The 15308-nt window shown below is 40.3% G+C and overlaps 1 protein-coding gene across 1 annotated transcript; it reads left to right on the top strand.

Annotated features, from left to right (window-relative positions):
- Positions 1-421: 421 nt before the first annotated feature.
- LOC134294844 (inner centromere protein-like) lies at positions 422-8957 on the top strand. Its single transcript, XM_062966596.1, has 9 exons — positions 422-1049; positions 2177-2225; positions 2698-2800; positions 2911-3030; positions 4409-4420; positions 4640-4749; positions 4917-5037; positions 6468-6566; positions 8098-8957. Exons 1-9 carry the CDS (start codon positions 437-439, stop codon positions 8197-8199), a joined length of 1329 nt encoding a protein of 442 aa, XP_062822666.1. The 5' UTR covers positions 422-436; the 3' UTR covers positions 8200-8957.
- The last annotated feature ends 6351 nt before the right edge of the window (positions 8958-15308 follow it).

Raw genomic sequence — 15308 nt, 5'->3', positions numbered from 1 at the left:
CCTAATTTGATGTTTAATAGACTTTTCCTTGATCCCTCCTTATTATCCAACATATTCGCTTATCCAACATTCTGCCGGCCCGTTTATGTTGGATAAGTGAGACTCTACTGTATTTGTATAATGGTGATTGACACAAACATGCTCCTGGTGGGTACTTGAGCATTCCTATGGGTAAGCAGTGGAGTAACAAATAGAGAAAATACAGGAATGTGATATAGCCATGCTCAGTTGTAGTGGAAAGATATTCAAGCAAGAAATATTTGCAATTTGTGTTTGCGGTTGCTAGTGCCACCCTGTGGCCTGAAAAAGAATTATTCGATGCTTACTCTCTTTATATTTGAAATACAGTACTCCACTGATTATTGGTCATCTGCTCTTTTTTTTAAAAAAAAGACTATCTAGAATGTGAAGTGGTATAAAGACAGCATGTTTTCAGATGCTTTCCCAATCTAAAGAGGGCCTAGAAAACTTTGATGTGGAGATAACAGATTCCATATCTTACTGTATAACAAGATGTGCTAAAGAAGCATCAGAAGTACAAAGTGATATATCTCCAGAAGGAAGAGTAATTGTTACTAATTGTGGTCTAAGTGCTGAAGTAAAGGAGGAAGGGAATGATGGTGTAAATAGAGCCCTATGTTCAGATGGCAGTTTGGTTCATGTGGCTGGAACTGCAATGATGCTGCCATCAGAAAAGACTGAAAAAGAGGATGATGCCTTCAGATTAAGAAATACACCATCTCCAAAAGCGGCTTTCAATGAGAAGTCATCAAATAGAGTGGAAGAAATTCCAGCCCAAGGATTGGTTAACAACTTGGTGTCAGCAGGGGAGCTTTTCCAGGAACTAAAGGAGAACACTGGAACCCCTGCAAGTTCCCAATCAGGGCATCGCCATCCAAATAGAGTACACAAGAACAAGAAAGTTTCCCTTGCGGAGAGGTATTCACTAAGTAACAAAAGGAAAAGCATGGTTCGGAAATCCCTCAGCAGGGCAATGGCCAAGAAGAAAGCAGCTCAAGACTCCTCATCTGTCTGTAGCCAAGTCAACTGTAAGTAAAGACTATTTATTTATTTACCATATTTATATCTCGCCTTTCTCTACCCCGAGGAGGAGTCAAGGCAGCTTACAAATGGCACTTATACAGTGCCCTGGGCAGAAAATACAGACATGAAATAGAATTATAAAAATTAAAACAGACATAAAACATAATTAAAATACATTCCAATATGAGACATGTCCTCCAAAGGTAAGGTTTAAAGCCGTTACAAAATCCATTGCATGATTTCCAGGTTAAAAAAAAATGCACTGCGCTATTTATCAAAGCCCTTCTCCCAAAGCCAAGTTTTTACTCTTTTCCTAAAGGTTAGGAGGGAGGGGGCTGATCTAATACCGCTGTGGAGGGAGTTCCACAGCTGGGGGGCCACCACTGAGAAGGCCCTATCTCTCGTCCCCACCAGTCGCGCTTATGAAAGAGGTGGGATCGAGAGCAGGGCCTGCCTAGATGATCTTAAACTCCGAGGTGGTTCATAGGGGGAGATACGTTCGGGGTTCATAGAGGGAGATACGTTTAGACAGGTAGACCGTGCCGGAACCATTTAGGGCTTCAGTGTGTGTCACATAGAGCAGTTCTGCATTGATATGTAACTTAAGGCTGTCTGTACAGAACCTAAGTGTTTGGCAAGTAGGAAAGAAGTAGAAATCTTTAATGTGATTGCATAGGAAGCAAACTTCCTAGAGTCTTAAGGACTGTTTAGTATTCCTAATGTGCACAATTCATCTACTTTTGTAGCAAATTCCTAAAAATAATGCTGATGTTTCTTTTCATAATGTCACCACCTTACAACAGTAACTCTAGTAAACGACTCCTATGAAGTTTGAGCACTTTGTACCTAATGTCCCAAAATATGTGAACATTGGAGATGGTACATGAAAATACAGTTGGTCCTCTGTATCTTCAGTTACAGAAAACCAATTGCCCCCCCCTTAAAAAAAGTTAAAAGTAAACCTTGATTCTGCTGTTTTATATGAGGGACATTGGTTTACTATGCTATTGTATATGTATTGGGATTTGAGCATCCACAGGGGTAAAAATTCTGCACCACGTTTACAGTATTAGTTTTAACTTTTCAGATTTATGTACATATAATTCTTTCCTTTAACTTTCTCATTATACAGCTCATAGTTCTCTTGAAGTGTTTATGGATGATGAAACAAGTGATCATGGGTAAGCATGTCCTATAAAATTCACAGGCAATCCTAAAGGGACCCTATCAAATGTTTTCTTTAACAATATTTCTTTGGCTTTCTTTGTCCTTTGGCTTCCTCTCAGACTGAGAAATTGTGACTTATCCAAGCTTACGAAATGGGTTGCCATAACTGAGCAGAAATTTGAACTTTATTCTTCAGAGTTGTAGTGCACTACTCTCTTTAAAGTTTTCTAAGACATAATCAGCTAGACAGTTGTAGCATCCTCAGAGGCATAACCTCTGAGGATGCCTGCCATAGATGTGGGCGAATCGTCAGGAGAGAATGCTTTGGAACATGGCCACACAGCCTGGAAAACACACAACAACCCAGCTTCATTAGCTTTCTCCTATAAAAACTATGTTCCAAACCTCTTGGTAGGGATCTGAGGCAGCAAAGATAATGATTATAACTTGATTTACTGTGTACTGACGGTGCTTGTTTATCTTAAGGAAACAAAGTTATAAGTGCTCAGTTGATGATCTGCCTTCTGTCCAGAACATGCAAGATGAAAACAATTCCAGTCACAAAACGACATCCTCTCATGCAAACAAGGTATTGCTGTCTTCTGACAAAGAAAGGCTAAAATTATCAAGGGCAAAAAATGTTCATTTTTCTTTTCCATCTCTGAGAAGGCACTAAAAATGTTCATACTCTTCTGACAGATCATACGACCATTCAAAAACTACTTCCAGTCTATACAGAAAAATCAACTACTCAAACCTTCAGGGTCACCAGTAAATAATAGTGTTAAACACAGCACACCCACTAGACCTCCCACCAAGGTAAGGAGGACTTCTCTCATTTGCTTTTAATAATATTTGAAATCTTGTTGGAGAATCACAAATGCATAAGAACTATAGTCATGGTGTTACACAGTGACTCCTGTCCTAATCTCAATGCTCACTTACTGGGCAGCAGGAGCTGCAATTGATGGGGATTGGGAAGCAGCTGACTTACCAAACTCCACGGGTGCATAAGACAAAAGCAGGGCCCCTATTATAGTTCCCTCAAGCCAGAGATTGCTCATGCGAGAGGGCTGGACAATCAGACTGGTGCTTCCCAATAGAAACAGGGCACAGCAGTTGCTGGCTGAGAAGTAGGAGTTGCGAGGCTTTTATGATCCCTATGGCTCCCCTAAATTAGAGACTATGTAGGTATTGTGAGAATCAGAGTGGTCAGAAGTGTGTAATTCTTAGTCCTGCTACAGAAGACCCATTTAAGTTAAGTAATTTCCCTGATAATATCTTTTATATTAAGCCGGAATGCTTTTGGCCTGTTACTACTGCATAACCTAGATTCGTACACTCCTGATTGTTTGTTTCATGATCCCTGTATGTATATCTGGGAAGTTGCTCAAACTAAAAGGGTCTTTGTAGCAGGATTAAGATCTTCACATGAGATTCTGAAGAACTGCAACAAGATGTACATATATAGCATCAGGTTAGTGGACTGCAGTCTTACTTCACAGAAAGTAGCTTTGCAGGCTTATAAATCATTGGACTGGTTTATTGTAAGATCAAGATTAGCACTGTAAATATGGCCAGTTGAGGCCAACCAGCAAGAGAACCACCTCCTCTTGTAATGTGGTCTGATCTGTTTACCTTACTACTTGGGAAACAAAGTTGGAAGACAGGCCACAATAAATCTGCAAGAAAATACTTCACCTTGTTCAGACTCTTCTCTTGTCCGAAACAGAACTAAACTCTTTTTCATGGGGTGAGGTGAAGTCCAATAAAATAAAATTTAATATTGAAGACCATTTTGTCCATTAATCCTAGCGTCTTGAACATCACTAAGGCAGCAACTAGAGTTTGCCTTCAGCCTACCTCTCCCTAAGTTACTACTGGTGAGGTAAAGAAGCCTCTTATTTGGGCCCAGTTGTATCGTACCATTGTATGTGATCATTGTTATAATTTTATGTGTTACTGTTTTTATAACTTATGTACTGTTTTATGTTATATGCTGCACCATGGAGTGCCTTTGTAAGCTTCCCTGAGTCTCTTCGGGAGATGGTGGCAGGATATAAATAAAGATGATGATGATGATGATACTTCACCAAGGCAGAAAGAACTACTTTTAAGTATGACTTGGCTAGCTAGCACTTTGATTTCCCTAAACGGAACAATTTCATCTTTCTTTTTTCATATTCATCCTACAAAGGGCGATTTTGTTGTAAGTAACTATTTTTTCTTATTTTGTGGGTTGTGAAGCTTGTATGGTGAATGGTTTCTAAATACATGACTTGAATGCAGACCTTTTCTGGGGTGTTTCATGTTTATACTGCTACACCACTTGGTTTCTTTTAACTCACAGCAGGGACATTACTTAAAATATACTGTGCTGACTCTTGGGAGTGTATTGTACTGTAATCTAACCTTTTGCATATCTTAGGAAAAACAGCGACAGCGTCTGGAAAGTCTCAGGAAAAAGCAGGAAGCAGAGCAGCAGAGGAAGCAAAAAGTGGAGGAAGAAAAGAGACGACGATTGGAAGAAATAAAATTGTAAATAACGGTATCTAGATTTGCAATATAATGTAGGTGAATGCAGCTACTATTGGCACTAAGGTGACAGTCATTTATCTGAAAATATGACAGGATTATTCATACAACACTTTTGATAACAATAAAATTATATTATAATTACTATGTGAATTTTGCATATCCTACAGAAAGCGTGAAGAAAGGCTAAGAAAGGCACTCCAAGCCCGAGAGCGGGTGGAGCAGATGGAGGAAGAAAAGAAGAAGAGACTTGGACAGAAGTTGTCTCAACAGGAGGAAAAGAGTGAAAAGGTAAAAAATAATCCTAATCTCCTACGCACAAATCTCATAGTTTGTTCTTTTTATTAGATCTAGAGGCAATTGACTGTGACTTTACATACATGACAGAGCTTCCCCTCTCAAATCTACAAATTCCAGAGTCTTTCAGTTCTCAGGGCCACTACTGAAGAATAGGACACAAAATACTGAAACAACGCGGGGAGGAGCTATGGTAATGCTGCCTTACACAAGCAGAAATGATGTTCTGATTGCATAGCACATCATTGGGTTCCAGCTTTTGTATTTATGTAATTTGTTAATATCTTTGTCTGGGGCAATTATTATCCAGCAAAGGTGCTTTGGGAGCATCTCCTGTCTCTTCTTGAACCAATCATTGTGGCTTTGTGGTGTGCCTTATTTCATTTCTTTCTATCTATTATTTGAAAACAGTTCTGTACAATGTAGGGAGTGCAAGCGAAAAGGCTTCAGTGTGCCAAGGAAAAGAGATTTTATTTCTCTGTTCCTTCCTGGAGAGATGAAAAAAGGTTATATGCTATGTCCAGCTAAGAAGTAACATGTTAAAAAGAACATGTTATGTCTTCGCTCTGGTCATGTTAAAAATAACATGTTGCCTTTACTAAGTTGTCCTCTCAAGTCGACACCAACCCCACCTTAGTAATAAAAGGAAAGAATAACTACATCACAAAAGTAATCAAACAAGTGAGGACAAACCTACTTTATTGATATTAAGACTTTCTCACTCAAAATATTTTTTGTCAGAAAAATAACAAAAGCTGTTTTTAAAATGGTTTTTTAAAATGAGCGATATAGTGAATTTTCAGAAAGTACAATGATTAACAGGAGCAAATTGTTTTCTAAAATAAAGTGAACTTTCTGTTCATGGCAGAACATTTTGTCCTCTTAGTTGTAGCTCATTCTGTCCCTTCACCCAATCCCAACACTATCTGACTTGGCTTGAAAGACTATCAACATCCAAGGAAACGGATGCTATTCTTTACAGGGGTTTGGATTCAGGCCATGAGCTGGACCTCAGTCTGCCTTACTTCTTACGTGATGAGTCCTGATTCTGCTGGGACCTGAGCCTGTTATCACCAAAGATAGCATTGCTTCTTTGAGAATACCAGAATCTGTGATCCAAATGCCTGCATATTCTTTTGATTCTGAAGTGTGAAAACATTTGCCCTTGGCAATGCTATAGGAAATAACCAGTTTGGTACTGAGGCTGGTACTGCAGAAGCACATAGGGCAAATAGCTCTCTTCTCAGAAGGACTTGCCAAACGTCATGTCTCATTTAAATAGAGATTAAGTCTAAAAATTTAGAATTCATTTTTCCTTTCTCCCTTGCTCTTGGTCACTACCACTTGGAATTCTTATGCAGTATGCTATCTTAGACTGAAATCTGGAATAAGGAAAATATAATTTTAAATGGTCTTTTGAACAGGTGAGAGAAGAGAAAGCAGCAGAGGAGAAGAACAGGAAGAAGAAGTCAATTAAGAAAACGGGGGAAGCAGAAACCCGGAAACAAAAAATGCTGCAGGTGGTAAGTACTCATTTTGAGTCAAATTGTAAACTTAGAGTAATACAGAATTATTCTAAGGGCTATATTCATTATTTCTGTAGAATAGAAATAACAAAATTCCTGAACCGCATTTATTTATTACCCTGAAACTATTGTTGCTGTTGGTTGAAGTAATAGAACCTTTGAAATGCACAGTAGAAAGGAACTTGGTTTTAATTGCTGGTGTTTTTTCTTACTGTTAGCAAGCCCATGCCATAAAGCATTTAACAAAATTAGCCTGAAATGAGACAAATATGTTACTCACATTATGTAATGAGAATGTATGGCTTTATCTACCAGAATGTTTTTGCATCAAAGATGCCGGTGTCATGTGGCTGTTATTACTGTTTCAGAGACAATATATATTGCCATCTTTGTTTTAGAAATCCTCCCTGAGTCCCTTTGGGGAAAGAGGGTGGATTAAAAACAAAGTTGTTGTTGTTGTTAATAATAACAACAACAGTAGTATATGGAATCTCCCAAATTAGTCATTACTGTCTGTCCATCTTTAGGATGTATATAGGAAAAATACAGACCCCACTCCTGATTTCACTCCATGAAGGATGAGAATTGAAGGGTATTTCTTTAATTAAGATCTTTACATGGAGGATGCAAGATACTTCACTTCGGCAGAAAAAATGGAATGCAAAGATACAGAATGGGGGATGCCTGGCTAGACAGCAGTACGTGTGAAAAAGATCTTGGAGTCCTTGTGGACAACAAGTTAAACATGAGCCAGCAATGTGATGCGGCTGCTAAGAAAGCCAATGGGATTTTGGCCTGCATCAATAGGGGTATAGCATCTAGATCCAGGGAAGTCATGCTCCCCTCTATTCTTCCTTGGTCAGACCACACCTGGAATACTGTGTCCAATTCTGGGCACCGCAATTGAAGGGAGATGTTGACAAGCTGGAATGTGTCCAGAGGAGGGCAACTAAAATGATCAAAGGTCTGGAGAACAAGCCCTATGAGGAGCGGCTTAAAGAACTGGGCATGTTTAGCCTGCAGAAGAGAAGGCTGAGAGGAGAAATGATAGCCATGTACAAATATGTGAGGGGAAGTCATAGGGAGGAAGGGAGCAAGCTTGTTTTCTGCTGCCCTGCAAACTAGGACGCGGAACAATGGCTTCAAACTACAGGAAAGGAGATTCCACCTGAACATCAGGAAGAACTTCCTCACTGTGAGAGCTGTTCGGCAGTGGAACTCTCTGCCCCGGACTGTGGTGGAGGCTTTTAAGCAGAGGCTGAATGGCGATCTGTCAGGGGTGCTTTGAATGCGATTTCCTGCTTCTTGGCAGGGGGTTGGACTGGATGGCCCATGAGGTCTCTTCCAACTCTACTATTCTATGATTCTAGGAAGCCCACATCATTATGTCTTCATATAGGCATAATTGAAACGTAACACTGCTTATCTTATACATAAGGCATAGCTAAAATTGTCACTTTGCTTAGCAGTTCTTGGTATTCCTTTGTGTTTTCCCCTATGGAGGACTCTGATTTTTCCATTGTAACAGGAAGAAGAGCCAAAGCTTCAAGAGCAACAAGAAAAATGGAAGACAGTTGGGGAAATTAGAAAAATGCTTGAGCACAATAAGGCAAAACAGGAAAAAGGGTGAGCATTTTGCTTCCATAGTTACAAGAAGGAGTGCATCTCAAATTCAGTGTGTTGCGAACCAGACAATTTGGGGTCAGTGGAAAATGGCAGCTTCCAAAACTGAAAATTGTTAGTTCGATGTGGCCAGCATGAGTGTATGGAGCGCTGTTACCTTCCCGCTGCAGCAGTACCTATTGATCTACTCACATTTGCATGTTTGTGAACTGCTGGGTTGGCAGAAGCTGGGGCTAACAATGGGAGCTCACCCCGTCTGTGGATTCGAACCTACAACCTTCTGATCAACAAGTTCTGCAGCTTAGCGGTTTAACCTGCTGCGCCACTGCAGCCCCCAGACGGGGCTTATGCACCTTTAATGATTATGTGGAAAGAGAACTTTGCAGGTGTGGCACATTGGATGCTAAAGATGGAGAAATTTCTTCTCTAAAGCAAGGACACAACATGTTCTTGGCAAGATTTGTTCAAGGGGACTTTGCCTTTGCTTTCCTCTGAGACTAAGAGAATGTGACCTGCTTAGAAATTGTTAATTTGACAATCTTACAATGTAGGTAAATATATGACCTTTAAAGGCCTACATGGTTTGGGTTCAAGTTACCTATAGGATCATCTTCTCCCTTACAATCCTCCCCTTGGGATACTTGGTGGATACTTACTTCAAAAATCCAGAACCTGACTGACAGCTGTCACCCAGAGGACCTTTTCATTGGCCATGTTTTCATCTATATATTTTATGGTATGCATTAAATGGTGTATTTCTATCTATGTATTTTATTGTATGCATTTTATGTTCACATGTTTTGACTTTGTTGTGCCCCACCTTGAGCCAACAGGAGAGGCAGGTAATAAATTAAATGTATTATTATTTGATACACAACTAGATTAGTACACGGCAAACGAGATCACTATGTTGGCTGTTGTATTGGATCATATGTCAGACACTTCTCAAGTGTCCAGGACTGTGTGATGTATCAGCGAATAATGCAAAAGGGTGGCCTTTTGCAGCTGACAGATGGTAATTTTGTCAGCACCAATTGTTTTCAAGTGCAGGATTGTCTTTAGGCACTGCACCCAGTGTGCCGATCACCACTTGGACCATCTTTACTGGCGTGTGCCAAAGTCTTTGCAGTTTGATCTTTAAATCCTCGTATCATGCCAGCTTTTCCAGTTGCTTCTCGTCAATTCTACTGTCGCCTGGGATTGCAACATCGATTATCCATACTTTGTTTTTTTTCCCGACGATCATGAGGTCAAGAATATTGTGCTCCAAAACTCTATCAGTCTGAATTTGAAAGTCCCAGAGTAGTTTGACATGTTCATTCTCTGTAACTTTTTCCAGCTTGTGATCCCACCAGTTCTTTGTCACAGGCAGATGGTATTTGTGGCACAAGGTCCAATGGATTATCTAAGGAAACGGTATTATGCCTCTACTTGTAGTCCATCTGCGCGATCTCTTGTAGCAGCTGACGATGTGATCCATCTTTTGTCTGCTTCCTTACAGAGCCTGCACTTGGAATCTGTCATCGACTTTTCAATTCTGGTTTTGATGGCATTTGTTCTAATTGCTTGTTATTGGCCTGCAAGAATCAGGTCCTCGGTCTCCTTTTTCAAAGTTCCATTTATCAGCCACATCCATGTTTTTTCCTTGTCAATTTAGCGCTCAGTTTTTACCAGGAACTGTCCATTAAGAGTCTTATTTGTCAGTTTTCTCTTCTGCTCTGCATTGTATTTTTACGGTATTCACTCTTTGTCTTTTGCACTTTAAGCTTTCTACTATTGACTCCTATTGATGTTGGTTCTTGACTGTCTTTCACATAATCTTCCAGGGCATGTTTCTCTTCTACAGTTCGTTTCACTTGCAGAAGCTCTCTGCCTCCTGATTTCCTGGACAGGTAAAGTCTGATGACATCACTACATGGGTGTAATGAGTAGTGGATTGTCATTATTATTATTATTATTATTATTATTATTATTATTATTATAAGTATGACACAGCAAACAAGATAGATATGCTGGTTTTCGTTTCACAAAATCACAAGTCGAACACTTCCCAAGTGTCTAGGACTGTGTGATGTATTTTCGCATGATGCGTGCAGATTCCAGTAGGGTGGCCTTTTGCAGTTGGCAGATCGTAATTTTGTCAATGTCTATTGTTTCCAAATGGCTGAGATCTTTTGGCATGGCACCCAATGTGCCCATCACCACCAGGACCACCTGTACTGGTTTCTGCCAGAGTCTTTGAAGTTCAATCTTGAAGTCCTGATAGTGGCTGAGTTGTTGTTGTTGTTGTTGTTCTTCTTCTTGTTGTTGTTGTTGTTGTTGTTGTTATTATTATTATTAGGAATGGACCGCTGTGGCAAGTCCAATGGTTACTTTTATGCCTTGGGATCCACATGGATTATTTTGAAAAATTGAACAAAAACAACCACCCTCAAATGGCAAGAGCTCTATATTTAGTTGTCAAAATTTGATATTTTGAGGTTTAAACAGTACAGAGAGCATGCAAACTATTGAAAAGATATTTGCCTTCCAATGTTTTGCAGGTGAAAACAGTGACCCATGTTGTCAAGCAATAATGGTCACGATGGCAAAATTAGGAATGCCAAAACCCCTCTGATCTTGGATGCTAAGAAAGGTCAGCCCTGGGTTTATACCTGAATAAGAGACCACTAGTAAATCCCAGGTGCTGTGGGCTGCATTTCAGAGGAAGGAACGTGCAAAACCACCTTTGAGTATTCCTTGCCTAAGAAAACCCTGTGAAAAATGCATGTGGCCGTCCAAGTTGACAGGTGACTTAAAGGCACATACAAATTATGCATTAGAAAGGCACATATCCTTCATTTTTTTTAAAAAAAGAGTGCCAGCTTGAGATACGATAACAATATTGCTGTAACAATGTTAACGATGCAGGTAACAAATTTTTCTCAAAGTGCTTTATTGTGTTGCAGTTTTAAAAACACCCAAGTGAGTCCTTTGAATTTGCCAGTGACTCCTTCTCTCCAATATCCTATTTCTTTGCTTCCTTCATCTGTGTACTAGTTTTCAGTTCGAAAAAGCTCCATGACAATTCAGCTGGTGTTCATCATAATTTGCACTTCATCCTGCCCTTCTCCCACCCCAAATGTGAGATCTGGCTAATTAGTCACATACGTTATAGGGCTAGCGACTGCGAGACAGTCTCGTCTGGTTCCAATCTTAATGTTATTTCTTGTGGCTGATGACCTTGTTTTAAGCAATGCTTCACATCCCCAAACGGCCCCTCTTCTCATCCTTCACCCCTCCTCCCCATTAAAGCTGCCTTGTTTGCTTTTTGGTGCCACAAATCTAATTCCAATTAGCAATTCTGTCTGCATTTTCATGCCATTGCACAAATGTTCCAGAGAGATTCTGGCAACATAGAGATGGAGTGAATTTCCAATCCCCAAGAAGGCAGTCATTACTAAAAGCTTGCAAACAGATTATGTTATTGCTAATAATAGAGCTACAAATGCTCAGTAGTTATGATAGTCTTGTTGTTTGATAGGAGCTGAGGTTTGCGGGGACCGAAACATCTCCCTAAGTTTGTTTCTGCTATGGATGCTGACTTCTCTCTGGCTGGATCCTTTCTACCTTTCAAAGCTGGAGGAGAGGGAATCTAGCAGGAATACTTTTGCTATTTACAGGCGAGCATCCCTTATGCAAAATGCTTGGGACCAGAAGTGTTTGGGATTTTGGAATATAAGTGTAGAATCCCTTATCTGAAATACCAGAAATATTTTGGATTTTGGAATACCTGTATTTGCATTATATCTTGGAGATGGGACCGAAGCCTAAGCACGAAATTCCTGTATGTCATATTCACCTTATACACATACCTTAACGTTTCTTCTTCTTCATTCACACAGTTGTTTCCAACTCTTTGTGACCTCATGGACCAGTCCACGCCAGAGTTCCCTGTCGGCCATCACCGTCCCCAGTTCCTTCAAGGTCAAGCCAGTTACTTCAAGGATACCATCCATCCATCTCGCCCTTGGTCGGCCTCTCTTCCTTTTTCCTTCCATTTTCCCCAGCATCATGATCTTCTCCAAGCTTTCCTGTCTTCTCATGATGTGGCCAAAATACTTCATCTTTGCTTCTAGTATCCTTCCCTCCAGTGAGCATTATTTCCTGGAGGATGGACTGGTTGGATCTTCTTGCGATCCAAGGCACTCTCAGGATTTTCCTCCAGCACCAAAGTTCAAAAGCATCTATCTTCCTTCGCTCAGCCTTCCTTATGGTCCAGCTCTCGCAACCATAGGTTACTACGGGGAATACCATTGCTTTAACTATGCGGACCTTCGTTGCCAGTGTGATGTCTCTGCTTTTCACTATTTTATCAAGGTTGGCCATTGCTCTCCTCCTAAGAAGTAAACATCTTCTGATTTCCTGGCTACAGTCTTCATCTGCAGTCATCTTCGCGCCTAGAAATATAAAGTCTGTCACTGCCTCCAACCTTAAAGGTAACTTTCAATTTCAATTTCTGTTTTAAAATACCAGACTTGTAAGAAGAAGAATAGCATGCAAGCATTGAGAGGTTTCTTAAGGAAGGGCTGGAAACTTCTCTCCTTCCAGGCAAGACCCTCCAGGCATGAGGATGAACGGATCTGATTTTATGTTTGAAATTTATATTTTGTAATTTATATAGTATTTTAATAGTTTTAATTGTTTTATGCATTGTTTGATATTGATTTTGTATGGGCATCAAATTGCTGCCATTACTGTAAGCCGCCCTGAGTCCCTTCGGGTGAGAAGGGCGGGATATAAATGTGAGAAATAAATAATAAATAATTCATGCAATTTATTTTAATAATTTTGTGCATGCAACCAAGGCCCCTTCTATACTGCCATATAAAAATCCAGATTATTTTTCTTTGAACTGGATTATATGGCAGTGTAGACTCATATAATCTAGTTCCAAACAGATACTGTGCATTATCTGTTTTGATAATCTGGATTATATGGCAGTGTAGAAGGGACCTAATTAAGAATGAATAATCCCCTCATTTCATCTTGATCTAGAAATAGCCCTTTTAGCTAAGATTTCTCTTCTAATTTTCATACTGGAAAATAAGTTTGCTCTGAGTATATATGTTAGGCTGAAGGACAAGCTGTGAGCAACTGTGGTAGGCACTTCATGCATCACAGTTAATGGCACCATGCGGGGACAGAAACCTCAAAGCTTGTGTTGATCCTCAATGGGCAGCCCTGGGGAGAAATGCTTGTGATGGTTTGCCATCTCTTTCCCATGAATATTCATGAATAAAGTTGTTTCCCCCCCTTGACTTTCTCTCTCTCTCTCTCGTACACACACACACACCTTACCAGCAAACAATTTTCTTTCCTATATTATTGTCCATTTTTCTTTCAGATACTCGAACAATAAGGTTCCTGTCAAATCTCTGGGGTGAGGAGAAGAAAAAGCTATTGCATAATTTAATAGTGCCGACTGGTTTTTTTTTCAATATATTTTTTCTCACCATTTTGCCAACACATTAGTTCCACATCTAGCACTATTGGCAGCAGCTTCGGGATGAAATGAGGATAAGATATAGAAAGAACCAAGTGAGAAGAGGAATGATTCTTTAATTTTGTCCCAAATGCTGCTATCCTCCATTCAGTCCAAAAAAGAAAGGAAGGTGGAATGGTTATCATCCTGGAGAAAAATGACCACTGGGGTGCTGCAAGGTTCTGCCCTGGGCTCAGTGCTATTAACCATCTTTATAAATGACTTGATGATGGAATAGAACAATGTTATCAGCCTGTTGATACCCAGATGTTTTGGCCTACAACTCCTGGAAATCCCAGCCAGTTTACCAGCTGTTAGGATTTCTGGAAGTTGAAGGTCAGGTTGACCTACAGGTTGAGAACCGCTGGAATAGAAGGTATGCTAATAAAATGTTCAAATGACACCAAATTGTGAGAGACAACTAATCCTCCAGAGGACAGGATCCAAAACACCCTTAACAGATCAGAGAACTTGGCCAAAACAAACAAAATGAATATCAAAAGGGAGGACTGTATGTTACCACACTTTGGCAATAAAAATGAAATGCACAGATATAGGATGAGTGACACCTGGTTTGAAAACAGTACATGTCTAGCAGATCTAGGAGTCTTGGTAGACCGCAAGCTGAAAATGAATTAATAATGTGGTGCGGCAGCTAAAAAAGCCAATTCTATTCAAGGCTGCATCAGTAGGAGTATAGTGTCAAGATCAAGGGAAGTCATAGTCCCACTCTATCCTTATTTAGAATCCTAAGGTTTGAAGATACCTCATGGTCCATCTAGTCCAACCCCCTGCTAAGAAGCAGAAGAATCGCATTTCAAGCACCCCTGACAGATGGCTATCCAGCCTCTGCTTAAAAACCTCCAAAGAAGGAGCCTCCACCACACACTGAGGCAGAGAGTTCCACTGCTGAACAGCTCTCACAGTGAGGAAGTTCTTCCTAATGTTCAGGTGGAAACTCCTTTCCCGTAGTTTGAAGCCATTGTTCCATGTCCTAGACTCCAGGGCAGCAGAAAACAAGCTTGCTCCCTCCTCCCTATGACTTCCCCTCACATATTTGTACATGGCTATCATGTCTCCTCTTAGCCTTCTCTTCTGCAGGCTAAACATGCCCAGTTTTTTAAGCTGCCTCTCATAAGGCTTGTTCTTCAGACCCTTGATCATTTTAGTTGCCCTCCTCTGGACACATTCCAGCATGTCAACATCTCTTTTCAATTGCGGGGCCCAGACTTGGACACAGTGTGATTCCAGGTGTGGTCTGTTCAAGGCAGAATACAGGCATGACTTCCCTGGATATACTCCTAGTTATGCAGGTCAAAATCCCATTGGCTTTTGTAGCCGCTGCATCACATTGTTGGCTCATGTTTTACTTGTTGTCCACAGGAACTCCAAGATCTTTTTCACACGTACTGCTGTCGAGCCAGGTGTTCCCCATTTTGTATCTTTGTATTTCATTTTTTTCTGCCTAAGTGGAGTTTCTTGGATTTGTCTCTGTTGAACTTCATTTTGTTAGTTTTGGCCCATGTCTCTAATCTGTTAAGATTGTATTGGATTCTGCTTTTGTCTTCTGGAGTATTCACTATCTCACCTAA

The sequence above is a fragment of the Anolis carolinensis genome, unplaced genomic scaffold, assembly GCF_035594765.1.
Source record: "Anolis carolinensis isolate JA03-04 unplaced genomic scaffold, rAnoCar3.1.pri scaffold_25, whole genome shotgun sequence".
In the NCBI taxonomy this organism is placed as follows: Eukaryota; Metazoa; Chordata; class Lepidosauria; order Squamata; family Dactyloidae; genus Anolis; species Anolis carolinensis.
Note: the sequence above shows the minus strand (reverse complement) of the source record. Positions and strands in the feature narration are given on the sequence as shown.

What these genes read in the sequence shown, in the direction of transcription:
- LOC134294844 (XM_062966596.1), top strand. Translation starts at nt 437, where the DNA reads ATGCTTTCCCAATCTAAAGAGGGCCTAGAAAACTTTGATGTGGAGATA. An exon ending in GATGAAACAAGTGATCATGG is followed by an intron (nt 2,226 to 2,697) that starts GTAAGCATGTCC and finishes GTTTATCTTAAG; the next exon opens with GAAACAAAGTTATAAGTGCT. An exon ending in AACAAAAAATGCTGCAGGTG is followed by an intron (nt 6,567 to 8,097) that starts GTAAGTACTCAT and finishes CCATTGTAACAG; the next exon opens with GAAGAAGAGCCAAAGCTTCA.